The following is a 21,112-nucleotide window of genomic DNA, read 5'->3' on the forward strand; positions in this document are numbered from 1 at the left end:
AACAACTTGAGTCATTTTTAAATTGGACTATTTAGATTCAGCTAACATTTACTGAGCACCAGCTATAAAGTAGTCCAGTGCTAAGTGTACCAGTTGCCCAAAAATCTTGCTTTTCCAAATGCAGCACATGTAGAGCAGATCTTTCCCCACTACTTTTTGCACATTTTGAATGTATGTAGTTTTATTTTCTCACAGCAATAATTAACCTTGCAGCTGTCACTTTTATATCTCAACTTTTCAATACTTGCCCATGTTGACTCTTGCAGAAGTAATTCTCTATTTTAATGTTTTAATTCTCCATTTTAACTGTTTTTTAATAAAAGTAGGAACTGTTTTTTTTTCCTTTCCTTCTCAGTTTTTATATACCACAGCAATGATTAGCAAATTTCCGAAGGCAAAATTTACTGATATACTCAGTCAATAACTTAGAGACCCATGTGCTCATGACTGCCAACCTTTACACATAATGTATCAAATTAGATTTTCTCCATACATATTAAACAACATGTTTTACACACCTTAGTTTAAAAAAATACTAAAGGGAGACATGTATTTGAAAGATGTTTACCAGAAGGAGTGACTTTTTTTTTTCTTGGCATTAACAGACATCATCTGGTGTTCAGTTTTTTCCCTACTCTTTCACCTCACTTGCTCTAACTCATTACAGAGCTAACTGCCTTTGTAATTCCAAATTGAGGAGTAGTGAAATGGAGACATTACCTTGCCAGGTGTTTGGGAGGACAAAATCCAATATGCAGTAAAATTTTCTTCCAATCGAAGTTAGCTCTCTGTTCAATCTGCATGGATTTTGTGTTGATTAATGAAGAATCATTCAGAGTCCAGGCTACATGTTGTATTGTGTTAAATAAAATCAAGAAAATAATTAAGAATTGAGTATTGATATAGGTGGAAATAAAACAAGATTTGGGGATAGAAACTAAAGTGAACTTACCAATTTTCTATTGTCTTCCTTGGAGATGTGATCAATCATTGGGTTGATATTTGGCAGAATTTTTGCTTGGAACTTGGGTTCCACATTTGGGTTATCAAAAAAGGGCCATGCAGGACAGAAATAAAGACGCAGACATAGAGAACTGACTTGAGGACACGGGGAGGGGGAAGGGTAATCTGGGATGAAGTGAGAGAGTGGCATGGACATATATATACTACCAATACCAAATGTAAAATAGATAGCTAGTGGGAAGCAGCTGCATAGCACAGAGAGATCAGCTTGGTGCTTTGTGACCACCTAGAGGGGAGGTATAGGGAGGGAGGGAGGGAGACACAAGAGGGAGGAGATATGGGGATATATGTATATGTATAGCTGATTTACTTTGTTATAAAGCAAAAACTAACACACCATTGTAAAGCAATTATACTCAAATAAAAATGTAAAATAATAGGGCCATGTAGTATATATATATACCCTACAGAACTATGTATTCATGGCTTCACATGAAAGCAAATTACTACCCAATACTCTAAAGACATGCTAAAACAATATAGGTAACAGTCACAGAAAACAATATATTCAGGAAAATTAAAAAGTCAGGTTTTAGAAAGGACTGGTGGTGGATTTAGGCTGCGTCTATATGAAGTATATAAAAAGTATGTAAGATGATATTTCCAAACAATTCAAACAAACAAATGAACAGACAGATAAAATGTACTTCCAATATTTTACCTAAGTAATATTGGTGACTTTAAGGGCACTTTTCTGAATATCAAAGACAATTTCTTTTTTTTTTTTTTTTTTTTTTTTTTTGTGGTATGCGGGCCTCTCACTGTTGTGGCCTCTCCCGTTGCGGAGCACAGGCTCCGGATGCGCAGGCTCAGCAGCCATGGCTCACGGGCCCAGCCGCTCCGCGGCATATGGGATCCTCCCAGACCGGGGCACGAACCCGTATCCCCTGCATCGGCAGGCGGACTCTCAACCACTGCGCCACCAGGGAGGCCCGACAATTTCTTTTTAATATTAGTAATTCAAATATTTAATGACAACCTTTAAAGCTTATGATATAGTTAAATCCATTTGAAAGACAATTTTTTTTGTTTTGTTTTGTGTTGTTTTGTTTTCATGACTCTTGGCACAGTTCACCCATAAGTAGATGAGAAACAATGAACATCAAAGCTTTGAAAGAATAGCAGCAGCGATTGTATGGAAGGCTAGGCACTTTTTAAAGCAACTGGCAGTTTTTTCCTTCCCTCATAATTGGAGCAATTGGAAGAAAGTTTAAAATAAGACAATGAGGACAGATCATGCAGAAAGAGGTCTATTATTTATTTATGCTTAATATTCCTGAGGGTATTTTTTCCAGAAGTGATTTTATTTCTATCAAAACCTAGAGTGTTTGAATAAGAAGCCCCACAAGATGTCCTGAGATAATAGTTATTAGAGTTTGATATTTTATATAATTGGCAAGACGTAGGGGTCAGAAGAAGTTCAGACTTGTCAGTAGGGTTAGAGGTCATTTAGGCCAAGGTATAAGATAGAGAGGGGTGATCAATGATGCTGAATCTCCTGGTCATGTGGTCTAAGATTAGGTACTTTAGAGGATTAGAGAATGTGAGGCCTATCCTTAGAGGCAGATGAGAGTGAAAACGTGTTGTATTCCCAACTGGTATAGAGTAACTTCTGTTCTCTTTTTGGCTTAGCAAATAACTACATGTCCTTTAATCCTGCCCATATATCATATCCTTGATAAAAATTCTGTGACTTCTAGGCAGAGCTTCTTACTCCATTCCCTTATTTCTCACAGGACTCTTTTCTTTTTGTCTTTTTCTCTTTCTTTCTTTTCTTATTTCTTTCTCTTTCTTTCCTCCCCTTTCCTTCCTTCCTTCCTTTCTTCCTTCCCTCCTTCCTCCTGTCCAACCTTCTTTCTTCATTTCCTCTCTACTTTCCTCTCTTCCCTGCCTTTCCCTTCCCCTTCATTTCTTCCCAACTTCCTTCCACAAATATTTATTAATACTTCTCAAGACCTATAATGTTTCAGGATCTAAGTATGATCAAGGGATACAGTGATGAATAACACTGAAACAATCTGGCAATTTTTGGTGGAAGGCCATGTATAATTTAAAATGCTTGCTTTGAAGTCAGTCTCCCTGGACTCTGCTCACTATTCTTCCACTTATTAAGGTGATATTTGACAAGTCCTAAACCTCTCTGATCCTTAGTTTTCTTATCTGCAGATTGGAACTAAAAACAGTATCCCTCTCATATTGTTTTATAGGACATTCTAAATGTATTGAGGGAAATAATTCATAGAGAGCCTTTAGCACAGTGCCTGTATATAGGAAAAACTTAACAAATGTTAGCTGTTTTTATTATTATTAATGGAGCTTATGATCAGAAAGCAAAATGTGCTGTTTATATATCTGTAATAGTACTCCTTGTATTATATTGTAAGGTGTTCCTTCATGTTGGAGGCATCAGTTGCTCATGGTTAGCTGGTTCTTAACACAGTGCCTGCCACATAATATGTGCTCTATAAACGTTTGATGAATAAGTATTGAATGAATGAGTGAAGTGTGAGCAGGGTTAAACGTAAGCAACCTGCCCAAAGTCACACAACTAGTAAGACCTTGTGGGGATGTGAAACAATCTGTCTGACTTCAAAGCCCATGCTTTCCTTAAGATACTGCACTGCCTTTCATATATTATCACTTGCCTCTCTCCACCTACTGTGATTTGGTTATTAAACTCATCATTCCATTGAATTTGCCCTGGCCAAAGTCATCAATGTATTTTAAATTGCTCAAACCAATGGTATCTATTTGTTCTCTATTTACTTGCATTTGACACTGTTGCCTATTTTCTCCTTCCTAAAATTCCCTTTTCTTGTCCCTAAGACTTGGTTTCTTTGACTTTCCTCTTGGTTGCTCAGTGTCTGTCAGCTACTTCCCAATCTTCTTTGTAGCTTTCTCCTTGTCTTCAACATAAGTGTTTCTGAAGCTTCTATCCTGAGCTTCTTCCTCTTCTCATTTTTTCACATGCTGTCTCTGCAATTTCATTTTCATATGATCATGCTCAAATCTACATCTCAACTCACGTATTTTCTCTCCTGAGCTCAATAGCCACAAATCTATTTGCTTACTGGCTATTTCTCTCTGGAGAGCCTTATTTTAAATGCTCTTGCTTTACCCCCAATTCACTTATCTACTTATCTTCCAGATTACATGAAAAGCATGATCATTCTTCAATAGGATGACCACATAATATATGAACTAAACCAGGACAATTTTGAGAAAAGGGACTTCACTAATAATTACGCTGGCACTCCAAGTATAACGTGGAACTGTCTTGGTCTAACCAGAATGTGTCTTCCCTCCCACTGACCATTCAGTTATGTGTAACCACTGGCATTCATTCTTGCCTCCTGTTTCTCATTTTCCATAGCCAGTGAGCCACAAAGATCTGTAGCTTCTGTCTCCCTCCTATCTTTTGAACATGTGCTTTCCTTTCCATCTCAATTACCATTGCCTTTTATCATACGCTTCTTATTTCTTGTCAGGATTTTTGCTGTGGTCTCCCATTTGGTGTCATGCTCCTCTAAAACGTCTTCTTCGTTTGTCAGAATGATACTTTTAAAGTGCATATCAAATCATGTGCCTTTCCTGCTTTGGCCCTTTGATGGATATCCATAACCTGTGGCATAAATGTTATGTTCTTTCCCAGGGCATCAGAAAGCATGTATACCCAATCCTATCTCACCATTTCTTCCTCTTGCACACTAGAACTGTCCTGACATATAGTAGGTACTAAATAAACAATGAATGAAATCAACGTTTAAGACATAACCCCACACACCAAGAACTTATTTCAACAAGTTTACATAAATGTGAAGTAATACTAAATGTCATATTTATATTAAGATGGATATGTAAGAAAAACAGGTTATGTCTGTGGAACAAAATGCATAGTGAAATGTACATACAATTTGTGATGCAAAAATATATATGATGTAAAATCCAGTTGATTAGATTTTTCTTAAAATGGAAAAGTGAAATCAGTGTACTTGTTTCAAAATAGCAAAATGCTCCATAGAAAGTCTAAGTCAATTGATGGAAATATCAGTGTCTAAAAGAGAACTTGACTTCCAGTAGGCACTCAATATTCATTGAGTGGTTAAATACAAGAAATTTAGTCTCCATCAATTGGTTGTCTGTATGCAATGACAATTCATTTGTGCATTTTATATATAACTGTTTCAATCATTTAGTCATTTGAGTCAAGTCACTTAACTCAACTACAACTTCAGTGAACCAAACTAAATGTGGTGCAGAAAATCCAAATGATTGACCAAAAATGTTACTTTTTAGTCAGTTATTAAATAGTTCCACAGATTAGAAAACAACCATATGAAAAATACAAGAGAAAAGAAACTAAACTGCTATTCAGTGCCTAAAAGAAATGTTACACGTGTCAATCAAACCAGCTAATGTAGAAAATGTCTAAGCTAGAAAAGCGAGAGATTGATATAAGTTATTTAAAAAGTCTTACCCAATACTAGTGATAGTAGTGAACTAAAATTTCCACAGTGATACAGGATATTCCAATAAGACATTGCATGAATGAGATTAGATTTTCTTCTAGGCAAGGACATTTTATAACTCCATTTTAAAGATTTTTTAAATATTGGAAAAGGAAATATATTAACTGAATAATTTCAATTCTCTAAAACATAAATGATTTGCAGATTTGTTTACTATTAATATTAATTACATTGAAATTACACTGAATACATTTGTTATTGTCCTTTTGAGCCTCAAATACCAGCATATCGTCAAACACAGCTTTGCTTTTTGTGATTTATGGCTCTTTTTCTTTTTCACTGGAGACTCATTTGAGTCCAAGACATTACTCTACCAAAGGCTTGTGCAATCTCCAAGCCTGTCATTTCTTATTAGATCAATGGTGGAAAAGAAAAACTGTGCAAACTCTATCTTCTAAAAGATAATTGTGTTAAACACATGCATTTTAAAGCTTGAAATTTTCAGAAGTGATCAGATGCTAAAGATAGACATTTATATCAATGGTTCATAAGGGTAGTGCTTTGAGAGATATAAAGATAGAGCACATTAATACTGCTCAATTATCAAATTTAAATGTATTAGGAATATGTTCAAGATTTTCACTGAACTTGAGTTTCCCTTTGTATGTGGAAAAGTGATAGTATGTACTTGCATCTTTCCAAGGGTAAAAGGCAGGACATTCTCAAATTTTCCTCTCTCACTGGTGAGAATCACTGAAAATTATAGCTTGGAGAAAATTTGAAGAGTATTTAATCAAAGGTTCCAAATTGGTTTCCATTCGATGGTAACTGGTATCTTTAGTTTTTTTTTTTTTTTTTTTTTCAATTATTTGAAAAATAAAACAAAACAAAACAGATAACAGTTCACAACTAGCTAAAATGTAAAGTCTCTTTTGCTCTTGGCTGGAGTTAAATCACCTACTTTGTTAACAGTGGCTACCTCACAATAAAAGATTTTGGTGAAAATTAAAATAGAAATATGAATTAATGATTACTTCAACATGATAAACAAAATCTTTCAAAACGTGACTCTCGAGGCAGAATAATTAAAAAAATGATCTTTTGTGTAAAAAGCTGGTGAAACTTCTGAGGAGTGTTTAATATGTTAATCTTATAGATGAGAAAGCAGAGTGAGACAACTTTGTTATAACTGATCTTCCTCTTTGCTAAAATCCTTTTTTTTTTCCTGTTGATTTATACATAATTTAATAGCTCTGCCAGGCTGGCTTCATGGTTGTGTTACTTGTGCAGTCACACAAGGTCCTTTCCTTAGAAGGTCCCTATACTTGGATTAATGTTCTGCTGTCACTGTCTTGAAATTCTTATCAAGCTTTGAACATGGGGCTCTGCATTTTCATTTGGCACTGGGCCCAACAATTTATGAAGCCAGTGCTATAGCTATGCCTATGTCTTTATTTCATTATTTCCCCTAAAGGATGTAGGTTATCCAGGGAGATTTCTTCTTTGTTGTTTCTCACCCCATTCCCAAAGGTGCCTCTCATACTAGTGGACAAGTGGACATAGAGCCACACAGAGGGCTGAGACCTTGGCATCTTCATCTTTCTATTCCAAGTGCCCAGCTCAGGGCTTGATACAGAGCAGGTGCTGGATGAATGGGTGAGTGAATAACTGAATAACAAAATATCAGCAAATACCTGTTGACTTATTTAATTGACAGAACAGGCAAACTTTTAATAGTTTCAGGCTTGTGGGGCTTCCCTGGTGGCACAGTGGTTAAGAATCTGCCTGCCAATGCAGGGGACGCAGGTTCAAGCCCAGGTCCAGGAAGATCCCACATGCCGAGGAGTAACTAATCCCCTGTGTCACAACTACCGAGCGTGCTCTCTAGAGCCCATGCTCTGCAACAAAAGAAGCCACCGTGATAAGAAGCCAGCACACAGCAAAGAAGAGTAGCCCATGCTCTCCGCAACTAGACAAAGCCCACGAGCAGCAACAAAGACCCAGTTCAGCCAAAAATAAAATAAATAAAAAGTAAATAAATTTATTAAAAAATAATTTCAGGTTTGCAATAAAAAGTGACTAGGTGGATCAGGAGAGACTAAAGGTAAAATATTCAAAGAAAAAATTTATTAGAAAGAATAAATAGAATTGAACTGATAAAAAGTTTAAAGCAAGTAAGACTAAAATACAGTTTGAACTCCAGGTTAAATCAGAAGTGATGGGTGGAAAGAGGTATGAATAGTTAAAAGCAGTTAGATCTTTCTCAACAAGTTGTGTTCTAATGTGGATTCTTTCTTCTCAAATTCGGTTTAATACACATCAGATTCATCTTGTAAATTGTAATTCAGGAAATAAAATTTGTTGCCCAAGTTTGGGGAAAGGAGGGTATATAAGTTGTGTGTTCAGAAGGAACCAAGAGATTATTGATTCTTCTTTGACTATCCCAAGAGTTTCTTGATCTACAGTTTTGCATTAATAAACAGAGTAGTATGAATAAAAATTTGCATGAACAAGTGGATTTTTTATTGTTTCCTCTGCCTCTAGGCAGAATTGACAGAGTTCAGGCTCTGGTTCCCAATTAGATTAGCTAAACACATTTTATTCTTTAAATGATGATAGTTTCTTACCCTTATATTCTCTTTGGGAAACATATTTCTTACATTCAGTTTTGTAAAATAAAATAAAATAACAAAAATCCAACACTCCTTTCTCTGGAGTGTTTTATGTTGTGTTTGATCACTTATCTCTCATATTGCTTGGGAGTATCTGTTCTTTACAAATTATGTATCCCCCTCAGTGAGGTTATCTCTTAATGGTTTATCTCCTTTACCTTGGATAATATAATACAGGTTTATCCATCTTTAAAGAGGTTCCCTATAACATTGTCTAGACGTTCTTTCTTGTTGCTATATCACACTCGAATAAGTGACTTAAATTGTGCACAGATGTCCAGGTGTGGCTTTAATTTCTTTTTATATTCCAGAAAAATAACTTATTTTAACATAATCATTACTTCTATTATGGTTCTACAAATTATGCATGGTGATGTTATGAGGCTGGTTCACTGAATATTAAATATGTGAGAGCAAGCAACTTTATGCTTCAGATGATTATTTACGGAAAAATTCAATTTTTGGAGGATGATAATAATGGTAGGATAGATGTGAATAATAGCACTGACATTCACAAGCAAAATAAAGCAAAAATGGAAACAAGCATTTGGGGTAAGGATAGCTTTAAAGCAGTGAGTGGGAAGAGTAGCAGGGAACATCACTAGTCAGGGACTCTCAGATTCTAAACAGGCAATGATGAGGTCTTAGGACCACACACCTGAGCTCCAATTTAGTGTGATTATGGGGCCAGGTGAAGAATTGTAGGATTTTGTGAGATGCCCAAAAGAATTTCATAGACTCTCTCTAATGGGAAAGGAGATGATCTCCTAGACTGATCTAGGAGAATATAGATTTTTAGTCCCCTAAATCTCCACTGAAATAGAATTACAGAGTTACAAAAACATATTCCTTGCCACCTAAGAACGTTCCTCATTCTCAAGATTGAGCAAAGTGAACTGCTGAGGCAATCCAATGAAGGTATCCTATAAGAAGTATGGTGAAATTGTCTTTACTGCACCCATTTTTATGACAGACTTGAGTAAGTGTGCTTTAAGGATTCTGCTGCTGGAATTGTAGCCATCATTAGAAAAACTTCATCTAGAACTCTCAGCTTTGGTCCTGTGGCCTGTACTATTAGAATGCCCCAAGTTTACAAACCAACGAATGGAGGAGTGGGAGAAAGAAGAATGCAAGGTAAAACTATTTTGAGTTTCATTTCACAAGCCAACCTTAAAAACAGCAATATTCATGAATCCCAGTTCCTTCAATTACCAGGAACCATTAACTTACAAAAAATAATTGTAAAAATAAAAAGAAGAACCAGAACCTTTAGTTCAGTTTTTGTTGTTGTTGTTGTTGTTGTTGTTGTTTTGTGGTACTTGGGACTCTCACTGTTGTGGCCTCTCCCGTTGCAGAGCACAGGCTCCAGACACACAGGCTCACCAGCCACGGCTCACGGGCCCAGCCGCTCCGCGGCATGTGGGATCCTCCTGGACCGGGACACAAATCCGTGTCCCCTGCATCGACAGGCGGACTCTCAACCACTGCGCCACCAAGGAAGCCCTAGTTCAGTTTTTAAATCTGCCTACAACCAACCAGGCAAAAGAGGCAAGCTATTTTTATTAATTTTAGAAAAATGATACAAATATATAATAGAAAATTGGTGATGAAGCAACTCACTTCAAAGGAAAGATTGAGCTGCATGTTACACGAATATTCAGACAATAGCAACCTGTTTGAAATTGCCATTGAGTATAATTCAAAATTTCTGCATTTTATCATCTCCTAGGCATAAATCCAAAGGCTAAAAGAGCAGAACACAAAAAAGCCAAGCCTGAATTATGTTCTAAACCCTGTTGAATTTAATTTTACTTACAAAGCAGAATGTTATTTTGCCACTTAAATATGCCCCTCACGGCCCTGTAAAAATACCTGGTTTCTTGTTATCAACCTCTAAATTGTGTTATTCATTTAGAAAGCTCCAGTTTTAGGAATATCATTTTAAATTACTAGGCAAGTGCTACACAATAAATACACAGAATCTAAAACAAACTGTAGTGAGAGAAGAAAGCAATTTTCTGTAAATTTGACTGCAGTGTGGGGTTTGCTGTTCCACAAGCCTTGTAACTTTTAAAGGCATAAAGGAAAATTTTTAGCTAAATGAAATATCATGAGAGGATGAGCACTTTAAAAACTTGATGTTTTATAAGAGAGTAATACAGATACACATTCTTGTTATAAATTTGGAGAAGAGTTCAAATAACCTTCTGAACAGAACCATCATGTACAAAATTGAACAAGCTGCCACTCACCCAGATACACACTTGCTTCAAAACAACATTTTACTTGAACCAGTGGTGGATGTACTACCCAAAATCAATAAACCTTGGATGACACATACAACTAAAACAAAGAGATGATGAAGCTTACATAGACCTTATATTTCCTGCTCAAGATTTTTATAATATTAATGAATTCTTAAAAACTTATGATTGGAAAACACTCCAAGTGGATAAGATACGTTAATCTAAGATATAAGTTTTTGCTATAGATTGTGAAAGTTTTCTTTGCAGAGATCATGCAAGGTGTCTTAGCATGCAGTATTCACACCAGTCAAAAATGTGATTGTTTAAGATTAAAAAGGGAGAGGTGAGATTCTGGTAATGTTCTAGTTCTCTTAAATGGTAATTTCATGGTGTAATAGTGTAAAGTAATTTCATCACTTTGTGATTTTTTTCTTTGAGTTGTATACCTGTACATCTATGATTTTAAAATTTTTCTGCAGGTATATTGTTGCTCCATAAAAAAGCTAAAAGGAAAGAAAGAATGAAAGAAAAAAGAAAAGGGAAAGAGAGCAGAAAGAAAGGAAGGAAGAAGAGAAAGAAAGAGAGAGAGAAAGGAAGGAAGGAAGGAAAGAAAGAAGGGAGAAGGAAAGAAAGAAAGAAAAAGAAATAGAAAGAAAGAAAGAAAGAAAGAAAGAAAGAAAGAAAGAAAGAAAGAAAGAAAGAAAGAAGGAAAGAAAGAAGGAAAGAAAGAAAGAAAGAAAAAGAAAAAAAAGGGAAAATATTACATGCTAAGAGCTGCATTTCCCATACTGGGGAATAATGTGCTAAAAGAAATTAGTGCTGTAGTCATTTACTTAATTCAAATAAGATGTAGCTTTATAGGGTCGCAGAATCAGGCGGCCTGGTTCATGGTTGGAAACCAGTTAACTGTCATTTCTGCACAGAAAGACTGTTGACATTTCCAGACTTAAAAAATCCCTGTCAACAGTCACAAATGCCACCATATTAGGCATACAGTTTTCCTGTTTCAGGAAGTAGAATTTAGAAGTTCGTGGAGGAAAAAAAGTGCCTGGGGGTTCCACTAGCTTTGCATTTGAAAAACACATACATAGAAAAAAAAAATGTTGTCTCTGTAGTGTCAAAGTGTCTTTGTGACTCAACTGTTGAAAATTTCTGTTTGGTATTAAGTTGGGTAAACACCTAGTAACCACTTAGTACTAAAGGTGTTTTGGACCTGAAGTTGGCTCTGTAGGTTTTGTCTGTTTCTAAGGAGCAAGTTTCCATGTAATCTTTTCAAAGACAAAAGGTTAAGCAAAAATGACATATATTGTAAAATCGAAAGTAAAAGGCACAGTACTTATGTGTTCAAAGTCCATGCATTTAAATTCCTTTGTATGATAATTTATGGTGATCATGTCTTCAGACTGCACTATTAGCATACTCACCCCTAACAAGAAGTTCTGCCTCATCTGACACACTGTCTGCTGTGGTCTGTACCCTGCAGCCATATCTCCCAGCATGCATCAGAAGGATGTTCCTGATCATTAAATCTGCAGAGGATGCTTGCTGAAAGAGGGATGAAGTGCCAGTTTAAAATGTTGAAAATCTGCCTAGGTCAAGGTGGTTTAAGGGGAACTTTGCATATTCAGTCAAAGGGCCCATTTTTGGCCTTACAATTTATATGACAACAATTCAGAAATCAAACATGCCCTACTTTAAGGAACACATGGAAGCTATGCTTTCAACATTTGCTAATAACGAGTTCGAACATTTAATATCGCATATAATGTTAGCAGCTACAATATTTAAAAAATATTTAAATATGCACAAACAAATTCATATCTTTAAAAGTACAGGAAAAATAATCGGTGAGCAAAACTTGTTGCTTTGCTATTCAGAGACAGGATTATTTTTGTGTCAAGAAAGTAGTATTGAAAGGAATAACAACACATGGAAATTAATTATGAGGCAACAGTAGTCAAAAGATTACCTTGTGTGGCTTTATTGAATGGTTCCTTTCGTAAGTACACTGTGGGCAACAGAATTAAGTAGTGCTTAGATGCAAGAGTGCTGGTCCCAAAACCATGTGTTCTCACTTCACAGAGATTTATTCCTTCCATAACCACCAACATCAGGAGTAGGGTCAGCCTGAATCTCTGTTAATCAATGCAATTACAGAGCACAAAGGCGCCTCAAAACACCTGATCCTTGTTGGAAGCACGATGATTAGAACACAGTTAAAGAACAACTGCAGTTAAGGAGATCAATAAGTATCAGGGAGATTATCTTTTAGATGTATCAATTCATGGGATCTGTGCTGATCCTACACTTTAGTATGACTGGTACAGCCTTTCATTACTTAATCTTGTTTTTCATTTACTTTAACAGGAAAGATAGATTTCCATTTTCATGACTGTGTAAAGAGCTTGTATTTACAATGCATGAGGTATTCTTTTCAGAGAATGACATAGTGAAACTCCAATATGCTCTTCAGTTTCCATGTTTCAATCAAAAACAATTCACTGGAATGAGAGTATACGCATGCAGCATGAAGTGACATCTTCAAAGAACTCAACACTCCTCTCCAATGGTAGTTGGGCACGTGAAAGAATGTTTAATGCAAGCTATGGAGAAGCACCCCAGATTAGAGATCTTTTATTAGTTGATGGAATGGGTGAATTATCTTAAAAAATGATGCATTTGTCCTTATAGGGCAGTGGCCTGATGAGTATTTAAGACTTTAGTTGTTCACCTTTATTTTGAAATAAACTAATGGACTATATAAAAATCATGAAAGTGAGAGGAATTTCTGGAAATCTGTTGGATTCGTTTTTTTTTTTTCTTAGCATTCATAAAAGGGTGAGAAGTCATTGGAAATTTTTACCTCTCAAATGATGTGTGTTTCTTTAAATAAATCAATTAACTGTATACTATGTTTTAGCCATTTCTTTCTGATATTTCATTTCTGGTTTGTTTGTTTGTTTTCCTTCCCATTAGTCTTATGACAGGAACTTCTAAGGGTATTGACGTTTTCTCTCATGAAATAATTGTTAAGACATGGTCTAGTTCAGTCATTTACAAGGGAATGCTTCTTGGTAAGAATGCATTAAAATGTTATAACAATAATTTCAAGGAATGTGATATTTGTCCAATGAATATCCTCCACTGCTAATTTCCTTAGATAAAATTGTTACTCAAATTTCATTTTCTCATCTGTACTAGACTAAGTGCTCACTTCTTTCAAACCTGAAAAGGAAATTACGCTTAAAAAAACCTTTGATTTCACTTTGGGAAACAAAAGCAAATTGTAAACATGATGGCATGGCTCAGTTTCAAATCTACATAATATAATACTGTCTAAATGAGATTAAATATATTTACCAATTTATATAGTATGGATCCATCTTAGATGTGAAGATCTCCTTTTATCCATGGATTTCTAAGTTTCTCTTCTAGTAGGGTACTCTGTTAAATTAATCAAGAATCAATGTGCACACCATGGGCCTAGAATAGGGCCTATGTTTAATGGAAAAGCCAAGGAGGTGCCCAGAAAATCAGAGAGGACTTTATTATTTCCAGAAGTAACACTTCTGAAAGACTGTAGTCTTAGTTACTGGAGTTTTTTGTTTGTTTTGTTGTTTTTTTACTTGCTTGTTTTCCAGTTTCACAAACTGATTCGTGGTAGTTTAACAACAGAAAAAGTAATGATTGTAAGTCATTCTTCAGGGTCATGTTTTTGACAAAATTATCTCATAAAATCACATTCTCATGATTAAATAATTGATTGCCTTGTTTTCCAGATCTTTTTCTTCCCAAATAATTGACTTCTTTTTGTCCTGGACAAAAGTCTTAAAACTTTTGTCCTTTTTGTTGAATTGTAGTGAAAGAAAACTTAATGGGATTAAGAAGAGACTTCCTTGAAAATCACATAAAAGTCCAAGGAATTCAGAAGGGTAAAACATAGGTTATCTTTTCTATGCTGTCCTTTTCTTGGTTCCTGCAATTAACAGCATGCAATGCTCTAGCAACTGGCTGAAGCTCCATCACCATCATCAGGAATAAAAGCCTACAGCCTATTGTATATCTGTTAATGACAAGACTATTGGAGGAGTTGAGATTGTCTCATTTGGGGCCCATTCCTCCTCTTTTGGATTATATCTGCATTATATTTTTACAATTCTAAACAGGGAAGATTAAAAGTAAAATGAATGAATTGTGAACACTAAATCTAAATTACCCTTTCAGGAGATTTACTGATCTTTCTAGAGAAGTAATGAGAAGAATTCATGTGGGAGCATATTACGCTTAATCTCAGCCCACAGTGTGCAGTTCCTGAGAGAGAACTTCCACAATTTAGTGCAGTTTTAATGAAATGGTTACTTAAAGCAGATGTTTGCTTTCTTAAGCTTAAACCTCATTTTCACTTTTTCTCTCTTAGGAGTTACTCTCTCTTTTCTTGTTTTCTTTGACACTTGTTTGATACTGCCTTTTCTTTGCTGCTTTCTTTGGCTTTATGAACAAATTGCATTATGTGTTGCTTCAAAAGAACTTTCCCACAACCAGTGCTTAACACAACACTCCAAGCGTTGTGCATCTAGCATACTGCATGCCACATAGAGGGAGCTCAATAACTATCTGTTGAATGGATGAATAAATGAGGGCTCTTTAAGAAAGAGTCTGTCTGTTCACTCTCTGTGGGAGTGGCAACACTGCTAAGTCATTTACATTTCTTGGTCACATACGCTCATTAGAGCGGTTGCTAGATTACTGTAACTTTTATTTATGACTTGGAAATAATAGAGGAAATGTCATCCTTCAACTCAAGTCCAGTTCTTTATTGGCTTTCACTTGGACTAAGAGTCCTGCTCATCCAACATAAGACTGCCAGTTAAGACTTCCTAAAAATGGAAGCATATTTAACTTTGCTGTTCAAAGTGCCTGTTAACTCTTGCTGCCTTGAGGATAAAGTCCAATTTCCTTGTTTCAGCAGAGGTCTCCTCAGAGCATGATTCCACCTCCTATGCTGAATTCTGTGCTTCTATGACATTAACCTCACATTTCTTCCTACACCGAATACTTCCCATAATTCTGCCTGTTCTGTTACTGATGCACATTCTCCCCTCTTTGCCTGGAAAGATACTTTTAGACACAGCTCAAATGCCTCCTCTTTGGTTAAGCCTTTCTTCATTAGTTCTGCCACTGTTTAGTTTTGCTTCATTAGCACTCTGCTCATGTCTCTGAACTAGCACTTGACATTCTTGGAAGTCACGCCTAAGGTCCTCTGGGCATTCCCACAGCTGAGCTGGGCACTAGGGCAGCTGATTGCTGTTGGGTGAGCTAATGAATGCATGGATGGCTTGCTTCCTTCCTTCTTCATGCCTGACAGTACCTCTTCCCCTCCCTCTTTTTTCTCTTAAAGAAATAAGGAAGGGAAATAGGAAAGACTATGGAGGAAGACATCAGAAAATAGTGCTGAAAGAGTATATACAGGTTTTGGAATGACACAGAATTGTGTGAACCCCTACTCTGCCACTTATTAAATTTTGAACTTGGGAAAATTACTCTATTGCTCAGAGATTCTCTCACAGCTTCAATGTGATAATGCAAGTAAAGCCCATAGCAGTGTGTCTGGCACATAGTAAATGTTTGATAAATGTTATCTGTTAAAGGGCACTATAATTGCATTCTTAGCCAAGAGGAATATTTCCTTGATTGATATGCAGTCCTTCAACAAACTGGATATCAATGTTTTCCATAGCTATAGTAAGTTTTCTGGTAAGTGCCTAGCTTTATTTTAGATGTGTGTTTTCCCCCCCTCATGGAATACTACTTCACTCAGAATAAGAAGACCTGAATTCTAGACTTAGTTCAGTGCCTTCCTAGCCCTGAGACTCTGGGCAAGGCACTATACTGGCATAATAAGAGCTACTCTGTCTCTCTCTTGAGTATTGAGGGAAACTGAATGAAACAATGTTCATACATGAACTCTTAGGAAATGCTTCAGAAAGGTAACGTATTTGTAAAGCATTTTTTCAGCAGGATTAGCAGAATTCTGTACACATAGTAAGCACTCTGAGAAGGTTTGGGGAATGAATTGTCTAAACAACAAGATAACTTGACTGTTCTCATAAAAAGTGAATTCGTGCTGAATGGCTTACTCAGAAACCTGCTAGGAATAGCAGTTTTTGTGTCCTTATTTAGGGTTTACATAACTTTCCCAATGGGCTCACATAGGGCACTTCCAGCATCCCCAGTCCCCACCAAATAGACACATAAACCATTCCTCTCTATAAAACAAAGTAGTACAGCATGTAAATTCTATGAGATGCAATTAAAAAATACCTTCTAACATAAAAAACTGGGTATTAGCTATGAGACATGGATTATTAGATATGATTATTGTTATTGACATAAAATCTTGGGTAGTTAAAATACTTTCCTGCTAACAATATTTCTTTTTCCCAGAGAATAATTTGCTTAAAATAGCCTACCATGTTAGAAAATGATACACATATACATTATTCTTCCTTTTACAATTGTTTTTTTCTTAGGCCTTTATATAATGGGATTTACATTCATGATGACCTGGGTTTTAATATATTTTTTAAGAAAGTCACTGTTATTAACTCACATGCTTAAATAATTGGATATATTATCTGAAATAGAAATTTTAGTTTCTTCCAGTGATGAAAATACTAAACAAAATGCTATTTGACAGACATTTATGTCTGTTATGATGAAATATTAAATGCATCCAACAATGAATTGAAGATTAAAAGTAGGTAAAAATGGCTCTACCATGCCATTACTGGGACCTTGGTATTTACTTCAAGCACATATTCTAAAAATGTATTGTTAAGTACTAAGACAAATGCAGAAAGAGATTTTCTTAGGGACATAGATTAAAGAGGAAAAACTAGTTGATGACTCATTGATGAACTCAGGATGGCTAGGTAACCAAACTGGATCGTTTAGTATTATAAACACAAAATCACAAATTTATGGGATCAGTCCACTACCTTGGTTAAAATGAAGATTAGGAATTATGAAACAACTCAAAGCAAGAAATCACAATTAAATTTTAGTACAATGAATTAAATTTTATAGGTGACAATATTGAATATATGAATATATAAAGAATACTGAGTGGATGAAAACATGCTGTGTATAACACATTAGTGTTCCTCTTTTCCCAAGTTGGCATACAGGATTAAGGGGTGTGATCTTAAACTTGTCAGTGGATGCCAGACTTAGGTAGCATGTTTGTGCCCTGATTCTTGAAAGATGTCTCTTATCTGGTCATATGTACATTGACTCTCCTTTCCCTAGTGGCAAGGTAAATGGGTATTCCTTTATCTAAGATTAACATAAACAGCCAAGGCAAAAGGACTCCATTATAGATGGAATATTTGTGTCCCCTCAGGTTCATATACAGTAAGTCCCCTATGTACAAATGAGTTCCATTTTGAGAGTACATTCGTTAGTCCAATTTGCTCATAAGTTCAACAAAGTTGGCTTAAATACCCAACTAACACAACTGGCTATATAGTATTGTACTGTAATAGGTTTATAATACTTTTCACACAAATAATATGTAAAAAATAAACACAAAAAATAAAGAAAACATTTTTAATATTACAGTACTGTAGTACCTTGAAAAGTACAGTGCAACAGTGGGCATATAGTGGCTGGCATAGAGTGAAAAGGCAAGAAATAAAGTTACTGTACTACTGCACTCTATACAGTACTGTACAGTAAAGTACACAAAAACAAAGCCACTTGTAGAGGATGCACACATGTGACAATGTATGCCAGACACAAGAACTAACATGTGATTGTACATGTAAACACATGTCCACATCTTTAAAAGTTCACAACTTGAAGGTTTGTATGTAGGGGACTTACTCTATTAAAACCTAAACCCCAATGTGATGGTATATGAAGGTGGATGTTTGGGAAGTAATTAGAGTATGAGCATGGGTGAAGCCCTCATGAATGGTATTAGTGCCTTTATAAAAGAGACCTCAGAGACCTCTCTCACACCTTCTGCTGTGTGAGGACATAGTGAAAAGATGACCATCTGTCAGTCAGGAGGCTGGCTCTCACCAAACACCAAACCTGCCAGTGCCTTGAACTTGGACTTCTCAGCCTCCAAAGCTATGAGAAATAAATTTCTGTTGTATATAAGACACCCAGACTATGGTGTTCTGTTACTGTAGCCTCAATGGAATAATATAGGCCCTAAGTATGTATACGGTCATTTCTATATTAATCTAGTGCTTCTAAACTAAAAGAGGCATGAAATAGATAAGGTCACAGAATTTATCAGTCTTATGCTTCTTGAATTTACTCTTAACTACATCCTACCTGTTGCCAAAGTTTGTCTTAAATGATTACTGAGAATATTTGACTCATAGTTCTTTTATTGTTTATGCAATTATCACTAATCTTTCAGCAGATATTTATTTCTATGTGCTATGCTAAGCTTTGGATATACAGATATAGATTCTGCACTTAAGGAGTGCTTAGTCTAATCCAGGTTTGATGGGAAAAATACAGGATGGGAATGTGGAGTAGCTTCCCTTACATCTGTATCTAGGATTGGAAGAGAAGTAAAGGAGACAGATGGATGTGTTATCTGATGGCACAATACTCAGACCAGGTCCAGAGAGAAATGTTTTCTCCTCCATGTGCTTCATATAGTTTTAGCAATCATTCTGTGAGAATTTACTCTTAAATTTAGGTATTTAAAGTAGCTTTCAAACCAGCTCTTTATATCCTCTATGTTATGTCCTCTCTTTGTCTCACCTTTACCCATATGACATGACATTGCTAAGTTAATACTTTTTTAAAACTGATTTTATTTACAATCTCAAACATCTTCATTGGCTATCTTCACTCTTGCCTACAGGATGGTCTAACTTCTTACTCAGCATTTGAGGCTGGGCACAACCTATCATCTTGTCTCTCACTTCTAGTGGAAAACATACTCTGCAACTTTCTTCAAGTTGTTCCTCAATGAACTGCCAAAGTCTCCAAATTCCGTGTCACGCATTAAAGCCTTGTTCAAGTCTTATGTCTTTCAGAAAGGCTTAACTGACCATGAGGACTGGCTACATCATTTTTGGGTCTCAGTGAAAATTGAAAATATGAATCCCCATGTCCAAAAATTATTCAGAATTTCAAAAGACTGACAGCCAAGCTTTACACCAAGTACAAGATCCTTCTAAGTGTTGGGCGCTGGGTGACCACACAGCAGACCCATGAAGTTGGTCCCACTGAACCCTCCAGTCCACACTGATCTCCTAGAACATGTATGCACATTCTAGGCAATGGTGCTCTTTGGAATAAATATCAAAGGAAAAATGCATCTCTTTATAAATTATAAAACACCTCTCCTTTCCTACCATAATGTCTTTACCTTCTCTTTTATTCTTAATTGACTTGCGACCTTTTTTCTCAATGCATTTTAGCATGAAAGAATGAGTAGTTAGATTATATCTTCTTAAACCTTGTGTTAAAAAAACAGTGATTAACTTTATATTTTATACTGAATATTTGTTGTGAGCCTATCCAGACATTAGCATATTTATGCATTATTCCATCCAAATATTCTTTTTACTATTTTCTTACATCTCCAGTACAAGCACAAAGTTCACTGATACACCTCTGTCGGCTTCAATCTGTTTGGTATGTTGGTGACAAACAAGGAGACAGCATCTTATGTGTCGAAGAATGGAGATGGGGACTCCATCTAAACTTTACAGTCCTAGAGCTGGAAGGGACCATAGAGGGACTCTCATCCTCACTTTGAAGCTGGCAGTGTTTTAAGTGCCATGGCAGACCAGTATTCTTTAAGAGAATTCTAGGCAAGAGTGGTACTTGAACTCACATCATTAATATTATGAGGAAATCATTCTTAGTGTTTGTATGACAGATCAACTTTTTCATGGAATCTGTTCAGTAATAATATTTTATAATCTGAATAACACCTGGTCCATAGGTTGGCTCAATGAGGCAACACTGGTAGAGGTAAAAAGGTGTTAACAATCATGGCAGTAATCAATGTTTTTTCCCTAAGAGTGAATTATACCATTGTCTAGGAATAGAATAATCTTACTGTCTTTCACTGTTTATGCTTTTTTAAATTACCTCCATTGATGTTACATAAAAATGATACAACTAGTTAGAAAAACATTTTGTTCCTCCATGCATTAGCTTGTGCTTTGTAAACAGCTAGTAATGGCCTGACCACCAGGAAAGCTCTAGAATAATAATATTTTACAATAGCTATACATTTATTTTATGAGAGCTCATAGCATATGCACAGTTAAAATTGTCCATTCATTCATGTAACAATCATTTGTTAGAGTGTCTAATTTGTCTAAACAGGAAACTGAAAACACTTGGCACCTTTGAAGTTATGCCCTTGTCTTTTGCTCATAGAAAATATGGCTGAGTTTGACCAAACCTATGGATTCTTCTTAACGCAGTGTTTCAGTTGACTGGAGTTGGTACAAGAGGTGAAATCTGTCATATCTGATCTGCACATGTTACAAGATAAGAGATAATTGCCTTTGAGAAACTCACAATGCAATGTGGGAGGTAGACAGTTAGCTCTAATGCAATGTGATGTGTTAAAATAAATAACAGGACAAAAATATCATTGCAGAAAAAAATTAATTTTAGTGTGCAAAGAAAAATAATAAATCATGTGGTTCAA

The 21,112-nt window shown here is 35.8% G+C and overlaps 1 protein-coding gene across 3 annotated transcripts in view; it reads right to left on the reverse strand.

Moving 5' to 3' along the window:
* CNTN5 (contactin 5) overlaps positions 1-21,112 on the reverse strand; it is a gene marked incomplete at both ends in the record, with an annotated part of 772,249 nt that overhangs the window by 136,147 nt on the left and 614,990 nt on the right. For all 3 annotated transcript variants that reach the window (XM_079707897.1, XM_079707896.1, XM_079707895.1), the window contains one exon: positions 11,835-11,955. In XM_079707897.1, coding sequence (XP_079564023.1) covers positions 11,835-11,955 — 121 coding nt within the window. The remainder of the gene's footprint in view (positions 1-11,834; positions 11,956-21,112) is intronic.

Source organism: Hyperoodon ampullatus (assembly GCF_949752795.1).
Source record: "Hyperoodon ampullatus genome assembly, chromosome: 7".
Lineage (NCBI taxonomy): Eukaryota > Metazoa > Chordata > Mammalia > Artiodactyla > Ziphiidae > Hyperoodon > Hyperoodon ampullatus.